Source organism: Haematobia irritans, chromosome 2 (genome assembly GCF_050003625.1).
Source record: "Haematobia irritans isolate KBUSLIRL chromosome 2, ASM5000362v1, whole genome shotgun sequence".
Taxonomy (NCBI): domain Eukaryota; kingdom Metazoa; phylum Arthropoda; class Insecta; order Diptera; family Muscidae; genus Haematobia; species Haematobia irritans.
The window spans coordinates 104,329,851-104,353,196 of record NC_134398.1 but is presented as its reverse complement, the minus strand read 5'-3'; the positions used below and the strand labels follow the sequence as shown (position 1 = coordinate 104,353,196).

At 38.0% G+C, this 23,346-nt stretch overlaps 1 protein-coding gene and 1 long non-coding RNA gene across 2 annotated transcripts in view; one reads left to right on the top strand and one right to left on the bottom strand.

The window, feature by feature from the left end:
* Positions 1–1,088: 1,088 nt before the first annotated feature.
* LOC142224914 (enhancer of mRNA-decapping protein 4 homolog) overlaps positions 1,089–23,346 on the bottom strand; it is a 64,939-nt gene continuing 42,681 nt past the window's right edge. Inside the window, exons 3-9 of the mRNA XM_075294692.1 lie at positions 3,616–3,998; positions 3,301–3,554; positions 2,185–3,245; positions 1,926–2,129; positions 1,662–1,865; positions 1,311–1,604; positions 1,089–1,093 (exon numbers count right to left, since the gene is read on the bottom strand). Coding sequence (XP_075150807.1) covers positions 1,089–1,093; positions 1,311–1,604; positions 1,662–1,865; positions 1,926–2,129; positions 2,185–3,245; positions 3,301–3,554; positions 3,616–3,998 — 2,405 coding nt within the window. The remainder of the gene's footprint in view (positions 1,094–1,310; positions 1,605–1,661; positions 1,866–1,925; positions 2,130–2,184; positions 3,246–3,300; positions 3,555–3,615; positions 3,999–23,346) is intronic.
* On the top strand, positions 19,731–20,410 carry LOC142225944 (uncharacterized). The gene is made up of 3 exons (XR_012719528.1): positions 19,731–20,014; positions 20,091–20,217; positions 20,272–20,410. It is a non-coding gene; the product is annotated as an uncharacterized LOC142225944 (long non-coding RNA).

Genomic DNA, 23,346 nt, shown 5'->3' with positions numbered 1-23,346 from the left:
CGTCTTTTCTCGGTTCTGTTATCACTGAGGTTTGACTTTCGTACGCAATTCTTTTACATTAAATATCATCTTTTTTTACTTGGTCACACCTGACCTGTATTCAAAAAAATATTCTTTTGTAACTGTTTTCTATGACGGAGTGTCTCATTACATTGGAAACGACTTAGAGATGCATAGAAGCACTCAAAAATGTCTACACAGAAAAGAATAACTTTTGCCTTCAATCAAGAAAACCAATAAAACAATTAATTTTTGTAATTGATATCTGTTTCGAATAAAAATTTCATTGAATCGATTAATTTTTTAACCTTGCTGTATGTGATAACACACAATAAAATTAGGTGTAGATTATTTACCGTAGGTGGACTCTTCTATGACGCACTAATTGCATATATAGATATTTGTTGGTAAATATAGAGTTTTCTTTAATTTTTAATTGGATACAGATAATGTTTAAATTTTTGATAAGTATTTTACAGGTCCTGATGTTTGTCGCAGGCGTGGTACCTATAAGTAAACTTATAGCTACCAAGCAACAATATATTGTTTTGGTAAAACAATGCAATTTTTTTATTGGCGTTCGTTTTGTTCGCTGTATTATTGGCATAGTGGTTGCTTCAAACTTGGTCCAAATTGAGGCACCCGATGGGTCTGGAACATGTATAGAAATATAAAAACTTAGATCGACCACGATTTCTATGAAGTTCAAATAACTTTTTTTTTTTTTTTGCACTTGTAGTTTCACTATACTGGATATATCCACGTAAGAGATAAAATTATGTACTACCTACCAAACAACGAAACCAATGGAAAATTCAAAAATGACAAATTCTTCTAAATAAGGGTATTTTCTGAAAGGATGTTAGTGTTATTAAATGTTCCAAACACAAAAATCTCAATTTCATTACGCTGTTTTTTAAACTGTGCTATAACCACTAATGTAATTATTGGTAGGACCCATTGGACCTCATCATGCAGAAGCGCACTAAACTTTTTCAAACACCTATAAAAACCGATTTAATGATTTAATCACATAAAAATTTAAAGTTTTCAACTTAAAACAATTTAATACAAGAAGTCATAAGCCATCACGCTGCAAATCATATAAAAGATAAAGTTATGTATAAATAAAAATTAAAACGGTTCAGCGGGACCTCATCACGCACATAAGGGTTAAGTAATTTTTTCTCAAACCACTGGATGGTGAAGGAAATTCAAACGTTTGGAATATCTTGGATTTTTAAGCTATTTTTTCCTAACTTAAAATATTTTATAATAAAAAGTAAATTCCCACAATTATAAAAACTTACCTATTAGCTCGTTCATTTTCATATTAATTTCAGTTAGATCCGTTGCGACCGGATTTTCCACTTCACTTTGCATAATGTTCGTACAAGAGTTGCTACCAAGATTTGGAGCAACATGGCTACTGCTAAGATTCGACATGGATGAAGCATTTACAGCTTGTGATATTAAATTTGCCGCATTCTGTAGCTCTGCTGAATGTTTGCTACTAGTATTAACTTTCGATACGTCTGGTAGTTTAGGCCATGTAGTAGTAGAACTAGAATTCATTTTACCATTTTTAGCTGACACATCCTTATCTAGAACAAAAATGGATATAGTTTAAGAAGTACTTGTTTTTGCGACTTGGATGAGACCTGCTGTTTCCATATTATTTTCTTCAGTTTCGGCGGCATCAGTTTCATTTGCATTTTCATTGTTACCATCCAAAAGTTCGTCACCACTGAAGGAACTTTTATCATAGTCTTGTAGTGACATTATTTCCTGAACTTCGCGACTTGGGCTTGATCCACCACTAGTTAAATTTTCACCTATGGCACGGCCTGGATCTCTATCTATGGCTGTTTAAATGTTAATATGTGAAATAAATTTCAAATATTACTAGTAATTTGTTTCCTCACCTCTAAACTTTTCTTGATATTCTATATCTCTTTTAATTTGTAGTTTTTGATGTTCCTGACCCTCTAATAATGAACTATTCACTAAATTCATTAGATTCATGTTCTCCGCTTTTGTTTGAGCTGTAGGATTTTGTCCAGCTACGGCAGCTAACATTAATATGGTATTGAGAACTTCACTGCTAACGTTTTCTGGAGTCTTCCTCTCTAGAAAAAATTGTATGATTATGTCTAAAAATAACCCCAAAAATTTTAACTTTACCATTTGAAAATGATAAAGATGTGAAAGCATCCGGTGTCATCAAATTCACCTGCGGATAAGTCTTTGTTGTAACGTTTGCAGAACCTTTTGGCGATGTGTTACGGGAATCTGAACTATTTTCCGTTGCTACTACACTGGGTGCTGCAGCTGCAGCAGCTGCGACTGCCACGACATTGGAACCACCCGCATTTGCCACCAAATTACTGTGATTGCTTGTGCTAGAAGCGCTGGCTATTCCTAATATAATTTCCAAAGGATTTTTTTCACTTGATGACATTTCTTCTTTAACCAAAGAAATAATTTTCTTGTGTTCCTTGTCACCCGATTGCAAAACTTCATTGGAATCATTATTATTTGCCATTTTTTCTATTTGATCATTGTCGCCACTAGATTTATTTGCATTGTTCTTTTGATCCCTTATTTGTCCGAGGCTAGTTTCGCTAGATATTGTGCTTTTTATTTCTACACTCTCTTGGACGGTAGGTTGATATAATATATGACACTCCTGCATGCTCTTTGATTGTACTATGTACATGTGGACGACAACACAATAAATAGAAGACGTTTCTTCATCGTAGTCATCCAATTCCTCACACATGTAATTGTCATTAGCACATTTATATCGTCGAACAGATGCATCAACTATCGAAAATGACAAAATTCCCGAGCTAAGTGGAAATTCCGAGATACTTTTGATATAGACCTGTACGTTGGCGTTAATGGCAACGATACCATCTCCTTTTGTATTTAAACTGGACGAGTAAGGTGTTACACTACTGTTACTTGCATCGGTATTTGAACTCTCATTACTTGCAATCGCACCATTTAAAACTGGTATACAATTGTTCGAGTTTATAATTTGCATAACATAGCAGGTTCGAGTCTCCAAACTAGATATAACCAAATATGACGAAGTCCGATCTAATTCAGTGACCAAATATAGTTGTTTTCCCGAAGCGCTTGCAATATTAATTGTTTGCAAACAATTCCACGTTCCACAATCCCAAACTTTAAATTCTGTATTGTTTTCTGCACCTGTAATGGCGAATTTCCAATACGGTCTAAAACATAAAAAATTAGTAAAATAGTTGAGATTCGAAGTTTTATGGTACTTACGCTGCATTGTTCTTTGTTAAATTGTCAAGGAAGAAAAACGAAGAAACAGGCTTTCCGTTGTGCGGCTTCCAAGCATGCAAACAACGAGGATCTTTGTCATGAATATATACCTGATAAAAACGAATGACACCATCGGTGCTGCCAACACCCAAAGTTGAACCATCTGGTGATAAGGCAACCCACGTTATAGTTATGCTCTCATCGGAATGTTTCAAATATCCAGATTTTAAATCCTTCGATTGGAATTTTCCATACTATAAAATATTTTAAAATTACTATCAATTCAACGAACAGGACACACCAGCTGGAACTTACGCCATGTTCGGTTACAATAATATTTATATTAAAGCACTGAAATACTGAACCGCGTGCCCAAACTATTAATTGGCTGTCCTCGTCATCATCCACAGTTACTTCAATGAAAGGGCACCATGATATTTTATCATATTTTGGTGTATAATTCAATATGGGATCCTCTATTTTTATAATTAGATTGCACAATAGCGATCCCTCATGTATATCAATTTTATGGATGTATAATGAAGATGCATCTATTGAAGCTAGAATATGTTCTTTCTCGATATGAGCAAATTGTAGATCTAATACTTCCCCCGACATTCCTTTGATCAATGCTCGCAAACCTTTGGCTGTATTAACCACACGTACCATGCCCTCCATGCCAGAAACTTTGTTGTTAACTGTAACATTTATAATTATTATTTGAAGCCAATTAAATGTAATATATAGAAACGAGAGTATACAAAGAATATTTTTTTCTTTTTGTTAATGGAAATACAAGTCCAAGTATGTGGGGGAATTGTTGATTATTTTAAATTAACAGATACAACAAATTTTAACTTATAAAGGACATTTCGCAATACATAAAATCGAAAAACCAAAATCTCATCATGGGAAAAAAGTAATATCTAATGAACTAATTAAAAAAACGTATTATAATTAATCCGATTCGCTGTTCCCTAACATGTTCCAGTGGCCAGGCACCCATATTAGGTGAATATTGTACTGCTCAGCCATCTCGTTGAGAGATTTGCGGCAGTCTATGGCCGTTTTCGAGTTAAGGAACACAGAGTCCAAGGATATTATTGCAGGTTGACTGTCTGAGTATATATTAATGCCAAAATTTTTTGGAACATTACTTCTCAGCCAATTCGCCACTTCTCTTATTGCTAATATTTCAGCCTGAAAAACACTACAGTGATTAGGTAATCTTTTCGCTATTCGAAGTTCCAGATCATTAGAATATACTCCGAACCCCACTTGTCCCTCCATTTTGGAGCCATCAGTGTAGAAATTTATATATCGTTTATTCCCCGAGGTCTGTGTGCACCACGCCTCACTGTTGGGAATTAGAGTTTCAAACTTTTTGTCGAAAAGTTGTTTCGCCAGAGTGTAATCTACAACTTTTGGCACATCTGGCATTATTTTGAAGACCGAACTATGACCGCACATTTTTTCCGACCATTTTTGGCGGCTGACACTAAATTTTTTCCAACTGCCACATCAGTGTACGTGTTGTTTCGTCCGTCTTTTTGTGTTGGAGGAGGTGCATCCTGGGGAGCCTTCTGCTTTTGCTTTTGGTCCGAGCCGGGATAGAGCAAAACCCCGGAACATGGTACTGTTCGGTCTGCGGAAACCAAATTCACCATCGCACAGCGGTTCCAAATCGCTTTTTTTGGAAATAATTATGTAACTTTTGAACGGATAAAGATATCATCATAATTTTTTCTGTGTGTGAAAGCTGAAGTGTTTTCCTCTAAGTTTGCAAATTTGTGGGCCCTAGTGGGTCCACGGACTTACCTGTAGGCGTTGAAAGTTGGACACGTCGGGGGGTATGAAATTTTGTTTTAGCTGTCAACCTCGCAATTTTGAACCGATTTTTTTTCTTTGCTGGGTAGAACTTGTAAAGCGCTACAAAAAAGTTTGCGTGTGTGTGCAATTATCTTTTACCGTTCGCAAGATATAGGCCCCACAATTTATTTTTTTTTTTGCAAAATTTGGACAAAGTGGGGTCAGTATTTTGAACCTAGAAATTCCGTTTTGGAGTGGATTGGTAATTTTTCTTCTTAACTGCATATCCTACAAAATTCTACGAATTCTAGAAGAAAACAAGTAAGGAAAGTCTAAAGTCGGGCGGGGCCGACTATATTATACCCTGCACCACTATGTTGATCCACATTTTCGATACCATATCAAATCCGTCAAATGTGTTGGTTGCTATATATAAATGTGTATGCCTCCATATACATATATTTAAATCTGACCAGATCTGGACAGAGTTCTACAATATTTGTAGACTTTAAATTTAAGTCGGCTAATGCCCTGGGGTGGAACACAATGTTAGTAAAACATGGGAAACATTTAAATCTGAACCAATTTTGGGACAGCTTCGCAAAAGTGTATTTACGATTTATCGGCCGATAGATATGTATTAGAAATAAAGGAAAATTCGAGTCATTTTTACTAGTTTTCGACTTAGCAGTGGCGAATTTATAAGGAAAATGTGGGTATTTTGTTCATTTTTTCCCAAATCGGTAAAACATATATACGGGAACTATATCGAAATATGAACCGATTTCAACCAAATTTTACATGCATACCTAGTATTTTAATTCTCCCTGTTCAAAATTTCACGTAAATCGGACAACTTTGACTTCTGTGGTCATATGTCGGAAAATTGGGCGAAAGATATATATGGGAGCTATATCTAAATCTGAACCGATTTCAATAAAATTTATCACACTTTACTACACTACTAATTGTACTCCTAGTGCAAAATTTCATCCAAATTGGCTCTGGTTTCTGGGGCCATATAAGTCCATCTCGGGCGAAAGATATATATGGGAGCTATATCTAAATCTGAACCGATTTCAGTAAATTTTGGCACACTTGACTATAATACTAATTGTTCTCCTTGTGCAAAATTTCAAGCATATTAGGGTAAAACTCTGGCTTCTGGGGCCATATAAGTTCATATCGGGCGAAAGATATATATGGGAGCTATATCTAAATCTGAACCGATTTCAATCAAATTTTGCACACTTGACTACACGACCAAGTATTATGTTTGTGCAAAATTTCAAGTAAATCTGGATAAAACTCTGGCTTCTCGGTCCATATGAGTGCATATCGGGCGAAAGATATATATGGGAGCTATATCTAAATCTGAACTGATTTCTTCCAAAATTAATAGGCTTCTATTCTGACCCAAAACAAAAACTTGTGCCAACTTTGAAGTCGATTGAACTAAAACTGCGACCTAGACTTTGATCACAAAAATATGTTCACAGACAGACGGACGGACATGGCTATATTGACTCAGGGACCCGCCCTGAGCAAATTGCCAAAGACATCATATGTCTATCTCGTCTCCTTCTGGGTGTTGCAAACATATGCACTAACTTATAATACCCTGTTCCACAGTGTGGCGCAGGGTATAAAAATGTGTACCCATGCGCTTTAGATTAAAAGTTGTAAAGTCCACAAATTAGAATTTCAAAAAATATCTAATTTGGTCCATTTTTTGGAAAAAGGCACATACATTGTTTCTGTCGTAACATTTTTTTATAGATTTCTCCCAATATTTTTTTTTACTTGTTTCTTATTGACAACCAAATAAGGATACGTTTTAAGCTTTTATTGGTCATTTTGGTCAAGTAGTAAATGAGTTGTTTTCCTCCCAAAATCTTTCGGCAAAGCACCGATTACTAAGCCGATCTGTTTTCTAAGAAGCCCTATGTGTCCACTAACTAACTGTAAAAGGTTTCAACATCCTACCAGTGAAAAGCTGAGAAATATGCAACTTATAAACAAATAACGTTTTTTCAATATATGTCCCAACTTTGGGGATTTTTGATATTCAGCAATATTTCTTAAAACAATTTCCCTGCAAAAATCAACAAAAATTATAATGATATCGCAATTAGTTGAAATGTTATAAAGGTTTCAATTCATATTTTTAATTCCCAAAAAATCGGAATTTCTGAAAAAAAAATTGTTCTGTGCCCTATAAACTTCAAAGTTTCGTATTTCTTGTTCTTTTCAATTGCATAGAAATAAAGCTCTCTCTACCTTTCCAACGAAATATGATATTTGGACCCGTGCTTAGCCAAATGCGACAAAAACTTGCACTAAACGTCACCTCAGCATTAGCATTGAAATTCCGTCGGGGCCCATCGCCTTAGATTTTCCGCAGCCGAATTGGTAACTTCGGCTGCGGTAAATTGTGATGTGTCGTCGGCTCGGAGACCACGTATGCGACGAGTGGCTCTCCTTTTCGCTCTATCACTCTCGGGATGCTCGACAAACAGTCGGTTAAAGTATTTGGCGCATCTCTTCGGATCAGTCACAGTCACGTCGCCAAAGGTGATTGAAATCCTATCATCCCTTGTAGCGGGGTTCGAGAGGTCTCTCACTGTTGACCACAATTTACCTGTCCCTGTGCCTTAGTTAAGAATTTCAATGCTAATGCCGAAGCATCTGGGAATACTGGGAGTTGAGTACCTGGCCAGACTCCTCAATTTGTCCTTGGAATCACTCATTATACCCGATGTCTGGAAGATGGGAAGAGTGATTCGACTAAAGGTGAATCGTACAGACCGATATCCCTTCTCTCGCCAGTAGCCAAGATACTTGAGGCACTACTCCTCCCCAGCCTTGTGGAGAATTTTCCAGCTGCCCACCATCAACATGGATTCCGTAAGGTACACAGTACGACGACGGCCTTACATGCCATTTCGACACATATCAATAGGGGACTTAACCAGCCCAAGCCGTGTCTTAGGACGGTCCTCGTGGCGCTTGACCTATCGAAAGCGTTCGGTACGGTCAACCATGGCACATTATTCGAGGACATCGAGAACACGTCCCTACCGGCAGGGGCGAAGCTTGGGTTCTGAATTAGTCGTACGTGGAATTCAGGGACAAGAAGCCAAAACCCCGTAGAGTTAAACAGGGAGTTCCCCAGGGCGGGGTGATATCTCCGGCACTGTTTAACCTCTACCTACTCGATTCCACCCCCTCCTGACGGCGTCGAGATTGTGTCTTATGCGGACGATTGCACAATCATGGCATCCGGGCCCATTGTTGATGACATTTGCGATCGATTAAATGTCTACCTTGGTGATCTTACCAGTTATTTCACTGCGAGAAATTTGAGGATATCTCCCACCAAATCCTCAGCCACACTATTCACTACATTTCTTCCAAAATTAATAGGCTTCTATTCTGACCCAAAACAAAAACTTGTGCCAACTTTGAAGTCGATTGAACTAAAACTGCGACCTAGACTTTGATCACAAAAATATGTTCACAGACAGACGGACGGACATGGCTATATTGACTCAGGGACCCGCCCTGAGCAAATTGCCAAAGACATCATATGTCTATCTCGTCTCCTTCTGGGTGTTGCAAACATATGCACTAACTTATAATACCCTGTTCCACAGTGTGGCGCAGGGTATAAAAATGTGTACCCATGCGCTTTAGATTAAAAGTTGTAAAGTCCACAAATTAGAATTTCAAAAAATATCTAATTTGGTCCATTTTTTGGAAAAAGGCACATACATTGTTTCTGTCGTAACATTTTTTTATAGATTTCTCCCAATATTTTTTTTTACTTGTTTCTTATTGACAACCAAATAAGGATACGTTTTAAGCTTTTATTGGTCATTTTGGTCAAGTAGTAAATGAGTTGTTTTCCTCCCAAAATCTTTCGGCAAAGCACCGATTACTAAGCCGATCTGTTTTCTAAGAAGCCCTATGTGTCCACTAACTAACTGTAAAAGGTTTCAACATCCTACCAGTGAAAAGCTGAGAAATATGCAACTTATAAACAAATAACGTTTTTTCAATATATGTCCCAACTTTGGGGATTTTTGATATTCAGCAATATTTCTTAAAACAATTTCCCTGCAAAAATCAACAAAAATTATAATGATATCGCAATTAGTTGAAATGTTATAAAGGTTTCAATTCATATTTTTAATTCCCAAAAAATCGGAATTTCTGAAAAAAAAATTGTTCTGTGCCCTATAAACTTCAAAGTTTCGTATTTCTTGTTCTTTTCAATTGCATAGAAATAAAGCTCTCTCTACCTTTCCAACGAAATATGATATTTGGACCCGTGCTTAGCCAAATGCGACAAAAACTTGCACTAAACGTCACCTCAGCATTAGCATTGAAATTCCGTCGGGGCCCATCGCCTTAGATTTTCCGCAGCCGAATTGGTAACTTCGGCTGCGGTAAATTGTGATGTGTCGTCGGCTCGGAGACCACGTATGCGACGAGTGGCTCTCCTTTTCGCTCTATCACTCTCGGGATGCTCGACAAACAGTCGGTTAAAGTATTTGGCGCATCTCTTCGGATCAGTCACAGTCACGTCGCCAAAGGTGATTGAAATCCTATCATCCCTTGTAGCGGGGTTCGAGAGGTCTCTCACTGTTGACCACAATTTACCTGTCCCTGTGCCTTAGTTAAGAATTTCAATGCTAATGCCGAAGCATCTGGGAATACTGGGAGTTGAGTACCTGGCCAGACTCCTCAATTTGTCCTTGGAATCACTCATTATACCCGATGTCTGGAAGATGGGAAGAGTGATTCGACTAAAGGTGAATCGTACAGACCGATATCCCTTCTCTCGCCAGTAGCCAAGATACTTGAGGCACTACTCCTCCCCAGCCTTGTGGAGAATTTTCCAGCTGCCCACCATCAACATGGATTCCGTAAGGTACACAGTACGACGACGGCCTTACATGCCATTTCGACACATATCAATAGGGGACTTAACCAGCCCAAGCCGTGTCTTAGGACGGTCCTCGTGGCGCTTGACCTATCGAAAGCGTTCGGTACGGTCAACCATGGCACATTATTCGAGGACATCGAGAACACGTCCCTACCGGCAGGGGCGAAGCTTGGGTTCTGAATTAGTCGTACGTGGAATTCAGGGACAAGAAGCCAAAACCCCGTAGAGTTAAACAGGGAGTTCCCCAGGGCGGGGTGATATCTCCGGCACTGTTTAACCTCTACCTACTCGATTCCACCCCCTCCTGACGGCGTCGAGATTGTGTCTTATGCGGACGATTGCACAATCATGGCATCCGGGCCCATTGTTGATGACATTTGCGATCGATTAAATGTCTACCTTGGTGATCTTACCAGTTATTTCACTGCGAGAAATTTGAGGATATCTCCCACCAAATCCTCAGCCACACTATTCACTACATGGACGGCGGAAGTACGCAGGCAGTTGAATGTCAGAGTCGATGGCGAAACAATTCCGACAACAAATTACCCCAAGATTCTCGGGGTCACATTCGACAGCCTTTATAAGTCGTCCGCCCATGCCACTGCAATTTGTGAAAAGCTCCGCGGTAGAAACAAGGTCCTCAAGTCGCTTGCCGGCAGCACTTGGGGTGCGGACAAAGAAACCTTGTTAACTACATATAAGGCAATTGGCCGGTCAATGGTAAACTATGCAGCGCCTGTGTGGACACCTCAAACGAGCGATACGCAGTGGAATAACATACAGACCTGTCAGAACGCTGCCCTTAGAACCGCAACAGACGTCTCCGCAGTACACCCCTGGATCACCTTTATGCGGAGACCAAGAGCATCCCAGTGCGTCGACACAACTACATGTTGTCAAAGCAGTACCTCTTGGGTTGCCATCGAAGTTGTCATCCGAATCACCATCTTGTGGATAGACAACCTCCACCCAGGAATGTAAGGGTTGATCTTCACCTTCTAGAGCCAGAGATGCAGCGTTACAAAAGAGAGCCTCTAGATAAGGCAGCATTCCAGACAGGTCTGAACAGGATTCATGAGGATACTGTAGCTGAAGCGGTGAGAAGCTACAAGGTTAATCCTGTTCTCGGAGTCCGACCGCCGCCCATTGCACCGGAGGAGATAGACCTCCCACGGCAGACAAGGGTAGTTTTGGCCCAACTAAGATCAGGCAAGTGCAGCCGCCTCAATACATACTTATCAGTGATTGATAGCAGCGTAACTGACGTGTGTCCCATATGCAATCAAGGGCCACATGACACTCGTCACCTTTTTGCTTGCCCAGCTAAGACTACCCGTCTCACTACCAGATCACTATGGACACACCCCATCCTTGTCGCAGAGTTCCTTGATCTGGCTACCAGCTGAACTACACAAGCATAGAACAAAATGGATGAAACTACATTACTGTTACAACAACAACAACAACTAAACGTCACTAACTCGGGTAAGATAATGCATTTCTGCAAATGTACGTTTATATGGGGCTATACCTAAATCTGGACCGATTTCAATCAAACGGGTCACACTTGACGATACTTTCAAATATACTTCTTGTGCAAAATTTGAAGCAAATCAGAGAAAACATCTGGTTTCTAGAGCCATATAACAGGTTGGCTGATAAGTCCCCGGTCTAACAAAGAAAAACACATTTTTTTGTAAAAATTCGTTTTTATTATTCAACATAGTTCTCTTCATACAACGATTATAACGACCTTCCAAAATTATACCATTTTGGTAGTACTCCTTCGGTTTTGCCTCAAAATAGGCCTCCGTCGTTTCGGCGATCACCTCTTCATTGCAGCCAAATTTTTTTCCCTTCCAGCGAGCATCCTTTTGCGGTCTGAGAACAAGAAAAAGTCGCTGGGGGCCAGATCTGGAGAATACGGTGGGTGGGGAAGCAATTCGAAGCCCAATTCATGAATTTTTGCCATCGTTCTCAATGACTTGTGGCACGGTGCGTTGTCTTGGTGGAACAACACTTTTTTCTTCTTCATATGGGGCCGTTTTGCCGCGATTTCGACCTTCAAACGCTCCAATAACGTCATATAATAGTCAATGTTGATGGTTTTTCCCTTCTCAAGATAATCGATAAAAATTATTCCATGCGCATCCCAAAAAACAGAGGCCATTACTTTGCCAGGGGATTTTTGAGTCTTTCCACGCTTCGGAGACGGTTCACCGGTCGCTGTCTACTCAGCCGACTGTCGATTGGACTCAGGAATGTAGTGATGGAGCCATGTTTCATCCATTGTCACATATCGACGGAAAAACTCGGGGTGTATTATGAGTTAACAGCTGCAAACACCGCCCAGAATCATCAACACGTAGTTGTTTTTGGTCAAATGTGAGCTCGCGCGGCACCCATTTTGCACAGAGCTTTCGCATATCCAAATATGATGAATGATATGACTAGCACGTTCCTTTGATATCTTTAAGGCCTCTGCTATCTCGATCAACTTCATTTTACGGTAATTCAAAATCATTTTGTGGATTTTTTTTTATGTTTTCGTCGGTAACCACCTCTTTCGGGCGTCCACTGCGTTCACCATCCTCCGCGCTCATTTCACCACGCTTGAATTTTGCATACCAATCAATTATTGTTGATTTTCCTGGGGCAGAGTCCGGAAACTCATTATCAAGCCAAGTTTTTGCTTCCACCGTATTTTTTCCCTTCAGAAAACAGTATTTTATCAAAACACGAAATTCCTTTTTTCCATTTTTTCACAATAACAAAAGTTGCTTCACAATAGACGCTCTATCTCACAAACTAATTGACTTACAGACGTCAAATTTTGACACGAATCATTTGAGGGTTGGTACTATATAAAAATAATTTGCATTTAATACTAGCGACGCCATCTATGTGTCAGACCGGGAATTATCAGCCAACCTGTTTGAAAAAGCTTTCTGCAAGATTTGTTAACAGTCGATCAAAAACGCATAAGAATGAACATTTCTCAAGCTTGTTCGGATCGTTTTAAGCGAAATAAAATGGATTTTAAGCGTAGTTTCATAACTGTTGATGAGACATACTCCAGAGACAAAAGAACAATCCAAACAATGGACTGAAGCTGGAGGAAATGCCCCAAAGAAGGCAAAAACCATTCAATCGGCTGGTAAGGTTATGGCAACGGTTTTTGGGACTTCAAAGGTATTTTATTGATTGACTATCTGCAAAAGGGTAAAACAATAAATTCAGAGTACTATTGCAACCTTTCGGATCAATTAAATGTACAAAAACGTCCTGGCTTACAATACAAAAAAATAATTTTTTATCAAGACAACGGACCAGCGCACAAGAGTGTTTTAACAATGGCTAACATCAATGAATTAAAGTACGAGTTGCTTGGCCACCCACCTTATTCTCCTGATTTAGCTCCCAGTGACTTTTAATTGTTCCCAAATCTAAAACAAATTCCTTGCTGGCAAGCGTTTTACCTCAAATGAAGATGCAATTACAGTTTTAAACCACTATTTTGAAGACCTTGAGGAAAACTATTTTAATCAAGGGATAGAATTGATAGAAAAGCGTTGGACTAAGTGTATTAAAGTTTCAGGAGATTATATTGAAAAATAAAAACATTTTTGAAAAACTATTCTCTTTCTTTGATAGGCTAAGAAGTTTCCGAACCGTAAGGCTCATGGGCTAAACCGCGTTTCTATTTACCATCGCAGCTTCATATTTATGTAACAAATTTGAAGAAGGCCTAACTTCCATTATGTATCTGCCCGGTCTTACACGGTCTTATTAAGTACCATGCAATTTTTTTTGTAATTTCATTTCGCTTTCGTTTCGTTTGTTCCTGCGGCCAGTAAAAAGAAAATAACAATTTAAAATGGAAATAACCTAATTTTAATCTAAACGTTTTCAATAAAACGTTTAACGCGAAATTTTTATCACTGGATAAGGACATTTTTTGGAAAAAGATGAAATGGCTCAGAAGTAATTGACAATCCAAAATTTTGCGTTTTGCGAATTCGTAAACCAGAACATAGTGGATTGTATAACTTTCTAAAAAAACTCGGTAATTTATTAAAGAATTGGATAATGTGAAATTATTTTTCTTTTTCATAAAATTTACATACATACAATAATTATATGATTTTCCTTGGTGGATTTTTCATGGGGAAAAATATTTTAATTGGGGATTTTTGGGGGATATAATTTCAAAATTTTGCGGATCTCTCTCGAAAAAATCTGGTCATTTCATTGGGATCAGACCACCTCCCCATAATTCTCACCATTAACCGACGCTCTGATTTCATAAACTCTGAGTTCCGGGCGTTTCAGAGAATATACAGATCGTCGCTTCAGTGAGCTCCCGCCCCCTCTCTTTTTCATGTTGCCCAGAGGGTGTTCCTGGACATCGTCAACCCAGCAGCCGCTCGCTTCATACCCGCTGGTCGAGGCCTAACTTCCCAGCTGAAGCGGCGGGACTCGCAGACGAGCGTGATGAACGCCGTCGTGCTAACCCTGCTGACCCTAGAATAAGGGAACTGAATCTAGAGATTAGTAAGATAGTCGACGCGCACAAGCGGAACACATGTTTAGAGCACCTGAAGCAATGTAACCTAGGCACAGGAACAGGTAACTTGTGGTCAACAGTGAGAGCCCGCTCGAACCCCGCTACGAGGGACGATGGGATTTTAGTCACCTTTGGCGACATGACTGTGGCTGATCCGAAGAGATGCGCTAGATTCTTCAACCGACAGTTTGTCGAGCATCCCGAGAGGAGAACCACTCGTCGCATACGTGGTCTCCGAGCCGATGACACACCACAATTTACCACAGCCAAAGTTACCAATGTCATCAACAGCGCGAAATCATCCAAGGCGTTGTGCCCCGACTGAATTTCAATGCTAATGCTGAAGCATCTGGGAATGAGAGAATTGAGTACCTGACCAGACTCCTCAATTTGTCATTGGAATCACTCCTTATACCCGATATCTGGAAAATGGGTAGGGTGATTCCACTACTGAAGCCAGCAGATTTGAGTAAAGGTGAATCGTACAGACCGATATTCCTTCTCTCGCCAGTAGCCATGACACTTGAGGCACCACTCCTCCCCAGCCTTGTGGAGAATTTGCAGACGCCCACCATCAACATGGATTCCGTAAGGTATATAACACGATTCCACTACTGAAGCCAGGCAAAGTTTCGAGTAAAGGTGAATCGTACAGACCGATATCCCTTCTCTCGCCTGTAGCCAAGCCGCCTCAATTCCTACCTATCAGTGATTGAGCGTAGCTGACGTGTGTCCCAATGTGTAACCAAGGGCCACATGACACTCGTCACCTTTTCTCTTGCCCAGACAAACCTAAGGCTAATATTTTTCCAGTTCTTTATCGGTTCCAAACTACATATAAGGAATGATCGCTCTCTTCCTAACCGCAATAGTAGAGGTGGTGGAGTATGTCTGTACGTTTCTTAGAATCTTCGTTACAAAGTTTTGTTCCGAGGTACTAGATATGGTGTTTGTGAATCTCTTTTTATAGAAATTTTTGGTAACACTTCATCAATTGTTATTTGTGTAGTTTACTTGCGCACGGGCTATGTTGATAGTTTTGAGGATCTTCATTCTGATCTCTTTGACAGATTTTCGAATATTATTGTAATGTGTGACTTTAATTATAATCTTTTTGATACTGGTAAATCATGTTATTTTCGATCTGTTGCTAATAGGCGTGGCCTTCAGGTTGTACATAATAGCATGGCCACTCACTTTAATATCTCATCCGGCCAATTCTTCAATGTCTAATAAATGCCAGATACAAATTCCATCATACAATAGTGTCATTTTTATTTCTTTTCAGTTTTCCCCATCTTTACGTAGTAGGCTCATTGAGTATAAGGATTATAGTCGTCTGGAAGTCAACGCGATTGTCGAGCTGTGTAATAGTTTCCACATTTCGTCCATGTTTTATGCCTGTAGTGTTGATTCTCAATTATCTATCCTCGATAACAATTACTTCACTGCATTCTTCTGTTCCTGTGTCAAGAACGAATAACTCAAATGATTGTTCATTCATGGGTTTGAGAAGCATTTTTGTAACCATATGAGATCGGGATCGAGCTTATAGTCATTATCTACGTAATCGCTCGGATATCAACTGGAGATTGTTTTGTAGACTTAGGAATAAGGCTAAGTCGATTATTAGGAAGGAGCGTTTTGCGGGTTGTGCCAACCGTCAGCTATGGAGTAGGCTGCGTAGACGAGGATGTATTGGTTGCCCTGAACTAGACGTTGACGGGGGTGATGACGGATAGGTTTTTAGGGAATATGCGTCCAAGTGATGGTATTGTAATTAATTTTCAAGATTTTGAGGATGTTGAGGATTGTTTTTGTTTCCGATGTGTTGCTGCTGAGGACTTAGTTATGGCGGTAAATTCTGTAAAATCTAATCCTATAGGCTATGACGGTGTTCCCATTAGATTCATTAAAGTAATTTTTTTCCACTAATTTTGCCATTATTACTTCATTTGGTTAGCACGTATTGTCTCAATTCCTAAGGATGGTCCCAGTGACGTTGGAAATATAAGATCCATTAGTATTTTACCGGCTATGTCTAAGAATGTTGAGAACATAATGAAGTCGCAAATCTTAGAACATGTCAATAATTATTCGCTCTTCCATTCCAATCAATTTGCTTTTCGTAAGAATTTTAGTACAACCTCTGCTGTTCTTTCAATTACAGACTAAATAAGCCGTAGTTTCAACTCCCGTGTAAATTGCAGACGATATCTTTATTTTGTTAGGACCGAACGCGTCTGCAATTATCATATTAATAACTTTATATTAATGATGATGGATTAATGATCAACCCAGCTTAATCTAAAGCTATGCATTTCCACATAAGAACTCGCAATGTTTTATGCCCTCAAATTGTTATCAATAATCAGATAGTTGATTACGTTGATTCTCCTACATGTCTTGGGGTTATGCTTGACCCGAATCTAAATTTTGATATTCATTTAAATTATTATCAAATCGAATTTGCTTCACTTTAAGAAAGTTACACCTATTGAGGGATTAAACTCCGAGATATATTCGTAAAAAATTAGATATATTCGTAAAAAAACTATGGCATTGAAATATTTTCTGAAACATGGATTTAGATAGTTATAGAGGATTGTCCACAGAATTGTCCGCTATATATTATGTTAAATGGTATGATCACGATCGTATTCATCCATGTACTTCTGATTTTCTTGGTTGCACTTTTAGAAATTACTTGAATCTGCGTACCGTTCTTCATTTTTTTAAGATTATGCAATCAAGAAAACCAGAAGTTCTTGTAAATAAATTTTCATTTATAAATTCAACGCGAAATGTTCAAATGTATGTCCCTATGATATATTCTTCGGTATATGAAGTCTTTTTTGATTCGAGTTCTTCGTTTTGGGAATCATTTGCCTAATTCACTAAGAAATTTTTCTTTTTCTTACCAATCATACAAGAGTAATATTTTGGATCATGTTAATGACACACATTCTTAATGAGTTATTTAATTATTTAATTTTGCAATACTTTGTGGCTGGGGCAAGTTTTAATTGTAATGTATTTATCATCGATAAGAAATTTACCATTAAATAATTTATACTACAACTTAATCGTAGTAGTTAATCTTACAATACATATATAAGCCTTATTAGGCTTCCTATGTATTGATGTTTGAAATAAAATATAAAATAAATTGTATCCTAGTTTCTTTAGATCTGACTAAGGCTTTTGATTCCATAAACTAAACTATTCTTATTGGGAAACTTTATCGGAATTTCCAATTTTCTCGTACTGCATGTAAACTTGTTTATTCCTATTTGATGGGAAGATCCCAATATGTTTCGATTAAGGAAAGTAGATCTGGGATAGGGGCGGTAGCGTCAGGTGTCCTCCAAGGGACAGTTTTGGATCCTATATTATTTTTGGCGTTTATTAATGACATTATCTCACATATGAAAAATGATTTTTGCACACCTTTTGTCTTTGCTGACGACATTTTTCTACCTTTCTCTTGTAACACTTCAAAAGATGTCATCAACTTGCATCTAAGTTACGTTTTTAGTTTCCTTGAAGCTGATGTCCTTGTTATTAATCCCACCAATGCAAAAGCGATTTACTTCCACCCTCGTAATAGTGGCAATGTACCCCCTTCTATATTAATAGATGGTCAAAGGATTAACTTGGTCAATTCTCTTAAATGTTAGTTTTTCAAAAATAGTTTTATTTTTCAATATAATCTCCTGAAACTTCAATACACTTAGTCCAACGCTTTTCTAGCAATTCTATCCCTTGATTAAAATAGTTTTCCTCAAGGTCTTCAAAATAGTGGTTTACAACTGTAATTGCATCTTCATTTCATCCTTGCTTGCCAGCAAGGATTTTTTTTTAGATTTGGGAACAAGTAAAAGTCACTGGGAGCTAAATCAGGAGAATAAGGTGTGTGGTCAAGCAACTCGTACTTTAATTCGTTGATTTTAGCCATTGTTAAAACACTCTTGTGCGCTGGTCCGTTGTCTTGATGAAAAATTATTGTTTTGTGTTGTAAGCCAGGACGTTTTTCTCGAATTTGTACATTTAATCAAGTACAGTACATTTAATTTGTACATTTGATCCAAAAGGTTACAATAGAACTCTGAATTTATTGTTTTACCCTTTTGCAGATAGTCAATCAATAAAATACCTTTGAAGTCCCAAAAAACCGTTGCCATAACCTTACCAGCCGATTGAATTGTTTTTGCCTTTTTTGGGGCACTTCCTCCAGCTTCAGTCCATTGTTTTGATTGTTCTTTTGTCTCTGGAGTATGTCTCATCAAAAGTTATGAAACGATGCTTAAATTCCATTTTATTTCGCTTAAAACGGTCCGAACAAGCTTGAGAAATGTTCATTCTTATGCGTTTTTGATCGACTGTTAACAAATGCGGCACCCATCTTGCAGAAAGCTTTTTCATCTGTAGTTCTTCATGCAAAATTAAATGGACTCGATCATTTTAGATGCCCATAATATTAGCAATTTCACGCACTTTTATTCGTCGATCATTTAATACCATATCATGCACTTTGGCTACAATTTCTGTTATTGTTGCTGTTTTTGGACGGCGACTACGTGGTTCATCTTCAATGCTTGTACGACCACGTTTAAATTCAGCAACCCAATTTTTTACTGTTGCATATGAAGGAGCACTTTCACCTAACACATTCACCATATCATTATGAATTTCTTGTCCCGATAAACCTTTTTTATGTAAATATTTAATGACAGCACGTATTTATAATTTTTCCATTGTAAAAAAATTGCGGATGCGTCTTTTTTTGAACACCTGTTTCTATATGAAGGAGTTGTCAGATCGAAACAAAATTTAACATGTGCTCATAACAGAGATGGAAGTTTCCAAAACATTTAACTTTTTTCTGTTTATACCGCGCTTTTTGTGCTAGGCTAAGAAGTTTCCGAACTGCCCTCGTACAATTTAGATAGGATGGGAAGAGTAAGTAAGTAAATAACTTTATTGAGTCTTATTATTTTTCATTGACATAGGGAATGCTCTTAACGAATAGTATTATGAATACTTAGAACTATAGTTGTATTGTTCTAATACACTTTGTTGGCGTATATGCTACTTGCTTATAATGATAATTAGTTTTGCTTGGAAAAGCATTAGTATGAAAGAGAACAAGGCTTGCTCGCGGCCTTTACGATTGCGGACAGCGCATAAGGTGTCTGTCAATAAATATAGAATAAAAACAAAACACTTAAAACTACATAACAAACAAAATGAGATAACAAAACGAAACTGCTAACATTTGCAGAAAAGCTGTAACTTGTTTTTTTTTAGAGTATTCTTGTAAATATCACAATAGCTGAGTTTTAAAACAAACTCTTTATAATATAACGATTGTTCAGTTACAGGTGAGTGAACTAATTAGGTACTTAATGTTGCTAACTATCTATAGAAGTAAATATTGCACTATGTGTTTCCGTGTAGGTGTCAAGTTGTGTTATTATGCTATTTATCCTCGATGTGAGCCCCGAGCAATAACAGCGTAAAATTGTGGCAGGTTTTGGGCTGGACCATTGTCAATGTTGGCATGGATAATACCAACTGGAGAGAGGTAAACTGTTTCGGACCAGTTTGTGTCTTTTTCAATCTCATAGATTTCCTTCAGCAAATCATTTTCGTGATTGGGTAACTTGTCGATGAACATTTTTTGAAGTTTCATGGCATGGTTGCATATGGACTGAGTTCCAGCAGTGTCGTAAATGTAAGTGTTGGAATATTTCTTATTTCTAAAGGGTGATTTGTTAAGAGCTTGATAACTTTTTTTTTTTTAAAAACGCATAAAATTTGCAAAATCTCATAGGTTCTTTATTTGAAACGTTAGATTGGTCCATGACATTTACTTTTTGAAGATAATTTCATTTAAATGTTGACCGCGGCTGCGTCTTAGGTGGTCCATTCGGAAAGTCCAATTTTGGGCAACTTTTTCGAGCATTTCGGCCGGAATAGCCCGAATTTCTTCGGAAATGTTGTCTTCCAAAGCTGGAATAGTTGCTGGCTTATTTCTGTAGACTTTAGACTTGACGTAGCCCCACAAAAAATAGTCTAAAGGCGTCAAATCGCATGATCTTGGTGGCCAACTTACCGGTCCATTTCTTGAGATGAATTGTTCTCCGAAGTTTTCCCTCAAAATGGCCATAGAATCGCGAGCTGTGTGGCATGTAGCGCCATCTTGTTGAAACCACATGTCAACCAAGTTCAGTTCTTCCATTTTTGGCAACAAAAAGTTTGTTAGCATCGAACGATAGCGATCGCCATTCACCGTAACGTTGCGTCCAACAGCATCTTTGAAAAAATACGGTCCAATGATTCCACCAGCGTACAAACCACACCAAACAGTGCATTTTTCGGGATGCATGGGCAGTTCTTGAACGGCTTCTGGTTGCTCTTCACTCCAAATGCGGCAATTTTGCTTATTTACGTAGCCATTCAACCAGAAATGAGCCTCATCGCTGAACAAAATTTGTCGATAAAAAAGCGGATTTTCTGCCAACTTTTCTAGGGCCCATTCACTGAAAATTCGACGTTGTGGCAGATCGTTCGGCTTCAGTTCTTGCACGAGCTGTATTTTATACGGTTTTACACCAAGATCTTTGCGTAAAATCTTCCATGTGGTCGAATAACACAAACCCAATTGCTGCGAACGGCGACGAATCGACATTTCACGGTCTTCAGCAACACTCTCAGAAACAGACGCAATATTCTCTTCTGTACGCACTGTACGCATTCGTGTGGTTGGTTTAATGTCCAATAAAGTAAACTGAGTGCGAAACTTGGTCACAATCGCATTAATTGTTTGCTCACTTGGTCGATTATGTAGACCATAAATCGGACGTAAAGCGCGAAACACATTTCGAACCGAACACTGATTTTGGTAATAAAATTCAATGATTTGCAAGCGTTGCTCGTTAGTAAGTCTATTCATGATGAAATGTCAAAGCATACTGAGCATCTTTCTCTTTGACACCATGTCTGAAATCCCACGTGATCTGTCAAATACTAATGCATGAAAATCCTAACCTCAAAAGAATCACCCTTTACTTATATAGTGCTTTTTGATACATTTCCTTATTATTTTTCTTTCGAATATCTCCAACTCTTTTGCAACTGTTGGTGAGATGGTGAACCAAATTGGAAAGCCGTAAACCAATACAGATCTTATTGTGACCTTATACAGTATCAGCTTGGTATTTTGCGGTAAGTATGGGTTATTGAAAAGAGAGGAAAACGTCGCAGCTATTCGTTTTGCCTTTTTCAGTGTAGATCTTGCATGAATATTGAATTTTAGCAAATTATCAAATCTCACCCCTAGATATGTAATACTCGTGTTAATTGGAACTTCTATGCCCTCAAGAGACATTCTGAGATTTTTACTTTCGGGAACAACAGTCCTAGGGCATTTCCCAGCAGCATTTCTAATACATATTGCTTCCGATTTTCCTGCATTGATTTTAATTCCCCATTTTTTATAAAATTCATTAATTAACTCCAGATGTTCAGAAGCATATTGAAGCGCCTCTGAAGGAGATTTGCTGTGGGCGTAGATTAAACAGTCATCTGCGTAAAGAATTGCTTGCGAATTCTCGGTGGTGTGTGGAAAGTCATGCAGGAACATATTAAAAAGGAACGGAGCCAATACACTGCCTTGAGGGACACCACTTTTAACATAGCCCTGAACCGAAGATTCTTCACGGATTTGTACGATAAATTTCCTGTGTTCCAAGTAGCTGTTTATTAATTTTATTAGGTATGGATCAATCTCTAGATCTATTAATTTATATAGAATTCCAGTATGGCAAATTGAATCAAATGCTTTTTCAATATCCAATGATATGGCAACTGTGCAAATCTTTTTTCTTAAGTTTTTTGTAATATCACCATGAAATTTAAACAGTGCATGTTGAGTAGAATGACCTACTTTGAAGCCAAATTGGTAATTCGATATGGGATTAATAATGAGTTCATTTTCTATTTTATTTTTCAGAATTCGTTCAAAAATCTTTCCAAAATTGGGGAGAAGTGAAATTGGGCGGAAATCTTTTACTACTTCGCTGTCCGGTTTCTTTTTTATGGGAATTATTTTTGCCATTTTCCATTCATTTGGAAAATACCCATTGTTAATGCACTGGTTGTATATAAAGGTGAGTATTTTCAGTGATGAATCCGGTAATTGTTTTATCAAATAGTTTGATATTTCATCAATACCGCTGGATTTTTTGCTGTTTAAATTCTGAATTATACTTTTCACCTCTTCTGAGCTTGTAAAGTGAAATGAATCATCATTTTCTGTGGCATTGAAATTTTCATCGAATGTATATATTCTCCGTGGAGCTGAATTGATAAGGGATAATACTCTAGAACTGAGATCTGGAATAGGATTAACAGGTAATGATTCACGAAATATTGAAGAGTAGTACATTTCAAAGTTATTTGCAATTTCAGACTTATTTGTGATTATAGAATCATTGATACGCAGGTGGTGACAGAATGAATTCTTTTTCCTCGTAATTTTGTAAATCTCTTTGAAAGCAGATGGACCAGGTTTAATGTTTGATAATCGCTCTTTAAACTTTTGCGCTTGTTCAATATTTATTGTTTCCTTTATAATTATCTTTAAAAGTTGTATTTGTTTGGAGATAACTTTGTACTCACTGCTTGTTCTATTTCCAGAGCGGTGAAAAAT